Source organism: Tiliqua scincoides, chromosome 7, assembly GCF_035046505.1.
Source record: "Tiliqua scincoides isolate rTilSci1 chromosome 7, rTilSci1.hap2, whole genome shotgun sequence".
NCBI classification, from domain to species: domain Eukaryota; kingdom Metazoa; phylum Chordata; class Lepidosauria; order Squamata; family Scincidae; genus Tiliqua; species Tiliqua scincoides.
The window spans coordinates 21866944-21875376 of NC_089827.1; the positions used below are offsets into that span (position 1 = coordinate 21866944).

An 8433-nucleotide genomic window follows, 5' to 3' on the forward strand; every position below is an offset into this window, starting at 1 on the left:
ATTGAGCCATTAACCTGTGATTTAAAAATCTTTCATCAATACATCGCTAATGATTTGAGGTTGAAACAGGCTTCATACTTAGACATATACATATATAATGCATAGATCCTAAAATCTTTTTCTTTTAATTTTTTTTTGTTTTTTTTTTTGTTTTTTTTTTTTTTTTGCATTCTAGTGCCAAATACCACAGAACCTGACTACAAGTCCAAAGACTGGGTTTTTCTTAATTATACCTACAAGAGGTTTGAAGGGCTCACTCAGCGTGGCTCCATCCCGTCTTACATGAAAGCCGGAAAATTGTGAAACCCAGCAGGAAAAAGCAAAACATAAATAAGAACTCAGGTAGCTGCTGCATCACCAAGACCCGCTTGGCATAGATCTTGATACACTGAAATGGTCACATGGAAGATTGGTGCACACTGACTTCACAGAGAAATTAGGAAATTCTACCGGAATAGGATTTCTGAGACTACTACAAGAATTTAGTTGGCAGTGCCAGCTGGCTTCTTTTCTTTCTTTTTTTTAATAGTGAATATTTTTGTTAACTTTATTATAACAAAGGTACTGGAATAAAAGGAATGGACATCCTTCTTTGTATCTGCACTGCCTATGTGTGTGTATAAAGGTTAATTATGCCTTTGTTTGTACCGTGGCTCTGTTTGTACTGTAATATGTCTGATTGACCCAGTGGATAAAAACATATCACATATGTAAGAAGCAACATTGGCCGACTAAAAAATGTTGCCTAGTCATGTGTGTGAACTGCTAACCTGGGTGAGGTTTTAGGTAGATATACAGTAGGACAACTATCAGCCACTTTTGTAATATTGTTGAATAGGCGCCCTGCAGATGAAGTGTGGTGACATAAGAAGTTTTAGTGGAACTACTTTAAAATACACTCACACACACATGAAAACCACCAACTACTACATATACTGGTCCAAACTAGCTATTTGAAATTTTTTTTTCTGCGCTTAATAGTTTATACTCAAGGATGTCAGTACTCCTAGAAATAGCACTAAAGAGAAGTTGTACTTCAGATGCAGATGGTAGCTTAATCAGTGTACAAGTGGGAGCTGTAGCGCAGTGCATTTAATATAATAAACCTCTGTTGAGAGAGCTGGGTTTTTTGTTTTTTTTGTTTTTGGGGAAAAAATGGCACTGTTGTCAAATCAGAGATGATTAAACTAGACCCAGACTCATCATGGTGGACTTCCAGAAAATAAAAAAAAAAGCTGAGACAATGATGCTCTTAAAAATCAATATACAACATATCTTTTGCTTGTTTAATTTTCTTTCATCAATTATACTGTGATGGTTTGTCATTGTGCCATTTTATTCTCCTCTAAGTACCAAAGATCCTGAAATGGCTTGATTGCTAACTTTATGCAGCTCTGTTTTCTGGAAATCTGTTGGGTCACTTTTCAAAAGAGGTGTTTAAATAGGGCAAAATCCTTTATTCACATATTTTTAATGAGTGTTGTGTTCATTCTTCTGAACTGAAATCCGGGAGATAATTGCCAATTTATTAGCAAGATTTTAGGGTTGATTTTTTCTTTCTGGGTGAGGATTAACATTCTAAATGATCCTGGCTTGGAACAGAACCACAAAATCAGAACTTTCATTTGGTACAGTTCTTTGGTACTGCACCACTTAAGAATGCAGGGTGGAAGAGCTGCATCTTCAGAATTTTTTTTAAAGAGAGGAAAGTTCTTTTGCATAAGACATGCAGCAGCATGACAGAGAGAATGCCAGAACCCTTCTCCCTAATTTGCTAGCTTTCTACAGACTGGAACTGGCCATCATCAGAGTGCCTCTTCCCCCGGCACTAACTGCCATAAAGCAGTCAGTGCCAGTTGTAAAAGGTGCACCAGCACTCTGCTCCGTGGTGCGCTGGTGGGGTCACTGTGAGGAAGGCCAGACCCTTCCCGCATGCATTGTCAGCTCTTCTGCTGGAGTACACAAGTTAGTGGGGGAGGGCAGAACAGAAGTGAGGAGAACTGGGAGAGGAGATTGCAGGAGGGGCTGGATCCAGCAGCGGTGTCACATACCAGATCCTATTGCCCTTTCCTATAACCTCCCAACCCCATTTCTTTCCTTGGACTTAGGCTAGCAAAATCATTAGCACAGGTCCGAGGAGACCCATTGCTGAGCAGGAGGAATACAGCGGTGTAAGGGGATTTAAATCCCCTTTCTCCTCTGAAGCTTCCCAATCTGCCCCCCCCCAACCGCTGGATACAGCATATTTTTGGCATGTCTGCACCAATGGGAGAAGGGACAATAGCATTGGGCTCTAAGAGTTTTAGGTGTGAAGGACCATTCAAATATGTTGGCTTCCACGTGTTCCCTCTTCCCCTGCCCTGCTCTTTCAAAGTGGGTCAATCCCAGAAGAGTGGTACAAGAGCAAAATAACAGGCAGGGTTTTATATGTTAACGATGCAGATTCAGCCAGTGTTGCCAGCATTCACGAACCTTATACTGTCACTAGAGCAATTGCACTATTAATTTTGTCTTGCTGGAGAGTTACATAAATTTTATTTTTATAGATTGGTTTCTGAAAACCACAGTCACTGAATACCATGTGAGAGAGCAGGTGATGGTGTTAATTAAGGTTAATATTGAGGATAAATTGTAGAAGGCTACATGCCCTACTTGGACCCATTTTTAAAATTGCAGTTTTATTACAGTTTTATAAGGTGTCTGCACACTATCCATGATCCAGAATGCTGAAGTTCTGATCAACAACTAGTTTTACTAGGCCACTTTGAGAGAAGGGCTGTTTATAGGGAAACCCCTAGAACTGTCTCTCACCCCTCTTGCTTCTGGGTTAGCAATTTGGAGCTAAATGATTAGTATTCTGGAGATTGGTTTTGGCCTAGGGGATGCTGGTTGTTGATCCAAGTGTTAAGAGAGAGGTTAAAATTTGACCATGCGTACTTTACAGGACTAGAAGCCAAAACAACCTGAAGTTCCTAAAGGATATAGAAAACTTGCAATGGACTTCTATTTTTGTTTGTTTTTTTCTTTCTAAAAAGAATACAAAAGTTCTTTGAAAGGCCAGTGCTTCAAAAGCACTCTCATGTTTATGAACACTTAAATTGTACCTTGACCTTATTTAATGTTGATTGCATTTCAGAAATTTACTTTAAGAATTGAAATGGCAAATACTGTCTTTTTCTTTCTCTCTCTCTCTCTTTTTATAGACAGATCAGTAGTTGTGGTTTGGGAAAACTTATCATAGAGAGCATTATGAAGATTTATATAAGGCTTTTTACAGCATATTAAATAAACATGGCATTCTTTTTTAAAGTTGCATTTTTTTAAATGTTAACATTTTTTGAGGGGAGAGGGGTTGTTTGCTTGCATTATGAGTTTTTGGAAGTTTCTGTTCTGTACTCCTTTTGGGTTCTTCTGCCGTAATAGCTATAGTATAGCTGATGCAATCATATGACATCAGTTCTAATTATCAGTTCTTTTCAATGGGTTCCCAAATGTACTTCCCTTGTGTTGGATCAACTTCTAACAGGGCTTTATCTTTCCTGATAGATTTACGCCCTCTCACTGCTTCTGAAGGTGCATCATTCCTTGTACATCATTCTTTGTATGTTCCTGTGCAATAGAGGAGCACAGCAGGCAACAAAAATTGCTGTTTTCCGCAATGGATTGATGTGTGGATAAGATTGGCAAGATCTTTGAGCTTCATGTTGCCAGATCAGCACTAGTGTTGATGCACTGTTTCAAAATGAGGATCCATTCAGATGTGCAGAAATATCAAATGGTACATCCCTTGTAAGATTTATCACTTCAAAATGCACATTGAGGGATCATATGGATTGCGGGCTCCTTTGCCCACCGTACACCTACATGGTGTTACTCATGTAGCATGCAAAACTAGCATGGCAGGAGTAAAAAATCTAGCCTAACTCACTTTCTCCCATGTTAGTTTTCTATATGTGGAGTACCAGTTCTTTAAAATGTTCTCCCTTGTAAAAGTGCATCTTTCCCTGCTTCCAGAAAATATGAGTGCTTGCCCTTGTTTTAATTTCTGGTACATAGGAAATTGCAGGAGTATAGCCACCATACGCAGCTCTCTATAGGTTTGTGTGGACCAGTAAGATGCCATCTTGAACAAACATCAGGGAATGGGGCCGTAAAGTGTGCTAAGCACCTAATAATTTCTCTGCACCACAGTGTGTCCAAATAACTTTCATGTGTTTTATCAAGTATTCCACCCACCACAGAATTCAGTAAATATAATGCCAATTCTTCTCTGACTAAAACATCTTTTGTTGCCTGAAGTAACATAGACTTGTGATAGCCATGGGTGTATTCTACTGAAGAGATGAATGTGAGGAAACTACACTTATTGACTGAACTTAACTGAAATTAAGTAGTGCAGAACTTGTTGAACGGTTTCATTGTATGTGTGCTCCTTTGTTCGGATGCTTGCCATAGCATATATCTGTGTTTCTCAAACGGTGAGTTGGGACCCACTAGGTGGGTTGCAAACCAATTCCAGGTGGATCCCCATTCATTTCAATATTTTATTTTTAATATATTAGACTTGGTGCTAGCAAGGTATGTGACCGCATTTGGGGAAATGTTACAGATCTGAGCTTTTAACAAGCTACTGTGTATATTCTTTTAACAATGAAAGTAAATGGTACTTACTCCTGGGTAAGTGTGGGTAGGATTAGCCTAGGATTGTCAATAATTTTCCTGCTTGATGATGTCACTTCCGGTCAAGACATCGCTTCTGTTGGGTCCTGACAGATTCTCATTCTAAAAAGTGGGTCCCAACACTAAACATTTGAGAACCACTGGCATTTATCATAGAAACGTTATCCTTAAACCTGCTAGTCTTCTATGTCAAGTAGATATTTGTGATTCTCACAGCAGTGACTTTGGGGGCAAATATGTCGTAGCAGGGAGGAGGTGACTTTCAGTGGAAAGCACAATGGGGAAAGTTCTAGGTTTTCAACAGATGGGTTGGGACCTGGAAGTGAGTGTCCTCCTTCCCCGGATCTTATCCCCTGCCTCTTATCTCCTGCATTGGGCTGCAAAGCCTGACACAGGGCTTCTCCTGTTAGTGCCATTAAAATAGCTGGTGCAGACGCAAGTGGTCCCATTGCAGGACCTTGGGCTTTCCTTGAGGGAAGGGGACAAAAGTCCCCTTCCATGGAGAAGACATCTGGTGGCCTCCCTGGCCCCACTGGATGCAGCTGTAGCTATTTGGGTGCTGCTGCACCTGGCAGCCCCAGGGAGTTTAGAATTGGGCTGCCCATCTCCCACACGTACATCTGCTCTGCTGCAGCAGCCGCTCTGTGTTCTTTGCCTTGCTTAATAATCTCACTTCCTCTTTCTCTCCCTCTGCCTTTAAAAAATGAGTGCATGCTCTTGCCATGCCACCTCTCTGCTCTTCCTCTCCTTCCAATCAGCCTGAAAAAAGAAGGGGTAAAACAGCCCAGAAGCAGCAAAAGCTGATTATCACCACTGGATTGAAGAAGCAGAGGACCTGTGGATGCTCATGTTTGTGCTGGTTTCTTGAAGTTGAATCATGTGTTGCAGGTTGGAAATTGAAGAGGGTCCCAGCTCTTGACAAGTAAGACCCCAGTCCTAGTTCACAAGGGCCCCATGGCTGATTTCTGAATGTCAAGAATCCCAAGCATGAGTTTGACTAAAGAGTCTGTTTTCAGATACTAATAAGGGTCTCACAGCATTAGGAGAATGTCATAAAGGTTTTTAACTGGTGCTGAGAACTTGATAGTGTGAGTGCCTGTTGAATGTACCTGGGGAGAGAGCTATAGTCTCTGTCTGAATGCAGAGGCATTCCTATCTCTGGTAGCCACTCACCTTGCTTATGAAAGGGGGGAGCACTTTGATTAGAACCTCTATGTATTGCCATAATACATGAGCAAGTTTGTATGGGAAAAGGTGTTCCTTGGCCCCAGACCATTTAGGTCTTTTGAACAGTGCTTGGAAACATGCCAGAGTCAGTGCAAATCTTTAAGCATTGGCCTAATGCAATGCTTCCCAAACTGTGAGCCATGGGAGCTGTGGAAACCAGCCAGGGTAGCCGTAGAATCTTTGCGAAAAATATGCCGTACTGTACAATATATAGAATTGTAGCCGTAATGGGGAGCCACAGCCAATGGCCCAATAGGTAAAGGGAGCTACTAGTCAAAAAGAGTTTGGGAACCACTGGCCTAATATGACTGAGTAGTAGTGCATTACTGTGCTGGCAGTAGCTGTTGCAAAAGTGCTACAAAGCGCTGTGCCACAGCGTAGCATTTAGGAACGCCAGCAGGAAAGCCTGTGCCATCCGCTGGTGTTTTATGTTCAAGGAGTGCCCAATGGAGCAGATAGGTTGCTGTGGGGCAGCACAGGGGTGGAGGGAGAGAGGCAGTGGGAGGGTGGAGACAGGGCAACCTAAAACCACTGACCTAGAGTGTCAGAACACCAACCATGACTAAGCTTGCCCTGGAAACTGTATGCGTATCTTTCCTCTGTGGTCAGTTTAGTAGTCAACTAATGCTGATCTAGCCAATGTATGTCTCTCTAGCTTTATAATGATGTGCTAACTAGAATGTGGGACAGGATGAAACTTAGCTGGACAGCTGATCTTCAGCTCTTGGGGTTTCCTGTTTAGGGCTATTGTTGCCCATCCCTTCAGAGGTACCCCCCCCAGTAAAGTTCACTTCTATATTTCATGCCCCATAGCTAGTTCACAGAAATTCTCTCTTGACATAACAGTAATTTGTATATACTAGTTTTTCTTCTTCTGCTGGCTGTTTTTAGTTAAAGTAAAAAAAAGTTAACTTTAAAATATAGTCATAAGAACATAAAAACAGCCCCACTGGATCAGGCCACAAGCCCATCTAGTTCAGCTTCCTGTACCTCACAGTGGCCCACCAAATGCCCCAGGGAACACACAAGACAACAAGAGACTGCATCCTGGCGCCCTCCCTTGCATCTGGCATTCTGATGTAGCCCATTTCTAAAATCAGGAGGTTGCAAATACCCATTATGGCTTGTACCCCATAATGGATTTTTCCTCCAGAAACTTGTCCAATCCCCCTTTAAAGGCATCTAGGCCAGATGCCATCACCACATGCTGTGGCAAGGAGTTCCACAGACCAACTAGATGCTGAGTAAAGAAATATTTTCTTTTGTCTGTTCCAACTCTCCCAACACTCAGTTTTAGTGGATGTAAATTTAGTCAGCTTCATATGAATTATTTTTAATTGCTGTAACCACTTTTGGATTTGTTCATTTCTGGCCTAAGAAAGACTTGTGTAAAGCCTATTTAAGAATAGGCACATGTACACATGTGTGCATTGCTGGTCATTTACATAAAAATGGGTGTATGAATTAGAGCAGGGGTGCCCAAACCCCGGCCTGGGGGCCACTTGCGGCCCTCAAGGTCTCTCAATGTAGCCCTCAGGGAGCCCCCAGTCTCCAATGAGCCTCTGGCCCGCCGGAGATTTGTTGAAGCCCGCACTGGCCCAACGCAACTTGGGCGTGAGGGCGACTGTTTGACCTCTCGTGTGAGCTGTGGGATGAGGGCTCTCTCCAGTGCTTGTTGTTTCACATCTGTGATGCAGCAAAGGCAGCAAAAGAAAGGCCGGCCTTGCTTTGTACAAGGCCTTTTATAGGCATTAAGCTATTGCAAGACCCTCATTCATTCATATAAGTTCATCTTTAATATATTCATTTATGTAAACTTATGCAAATTTATTCAAATTTTAAATGTAAATTAATTCTTTTTTTCCCCCGGCCCCCGACACAGTGTCAGAGAGCTGATGTGGCTCTCCTGCCAAAAACTTTGGACACCCCTGAATTAGAGGATCCAATCCTATCCAACATTTCAGCACTGATGCAGGCCCAAGAGAAGGGAACAAATGTTCTCTTACCTGGAGAAGGCCTCCATGACTGCCCCCACCTCTGGATGCAGTGCATGTCCCATTGGCACAGCTGCATCAGCCCTGGAAAGTTGGATAAGATTAGACCCTGAATCTCTTTTTAATATTCTTTATAGGATGCAGGATGAAATGGCAGCCTACAAGAAGGTCACATTTCATTACAACAATTACTGCCATCTTCAAAATGATTCTGTGATAGAGGGTGTTGTGTGGTGGCTAAGAGAACGATGCTTGTGCCGGAATGACGCTTGTGTTCATTTATAAACACATATACACACAGAGGAGCAGAAAGACTGTGCTAACCATTAAATCATACACTTGGAATCTCTTTCCAACATTCTTATTAAATCAGCTGCAAAACATATAGAACAATCTTCAAACAGATTTGAAGATTCTTCAAATATAGAACAACAGCTGCAAAACTGATAGAACATGCTTCTACTGCATGCATTACTTTGAAGCAAGACCAATTCAGTAACCATGGATAGGATTGTAGCCTCCGATATGTGTT

General features: G+C 41.8%; 1 protein-coding gene across 1 annotated transcript in view; it reads left to right on the forward strand.

The window, feature by feature from the left end:
- The window catches only part of STK38L (serine/threonine kinase 38 like), a 69249-nt gene extending 65934 nt beyond the window's left edge, over positions 1 to 3315 (forward strand). The window contains exon 14 of the mRNA XM_066634271.1: positions 176 to 3315. Within this exon, the coding sequence (XP_066490368.1) occupies positions 176 to 303 (128 nt within the window). The 3' untranslated portion in view covers positions 304 to 3315. The remainder of the gene's footprint in view (positions 1 to 175) is intronic.
- Positions 3316 to 8433: the final 5118 nt, after the last annotated feature.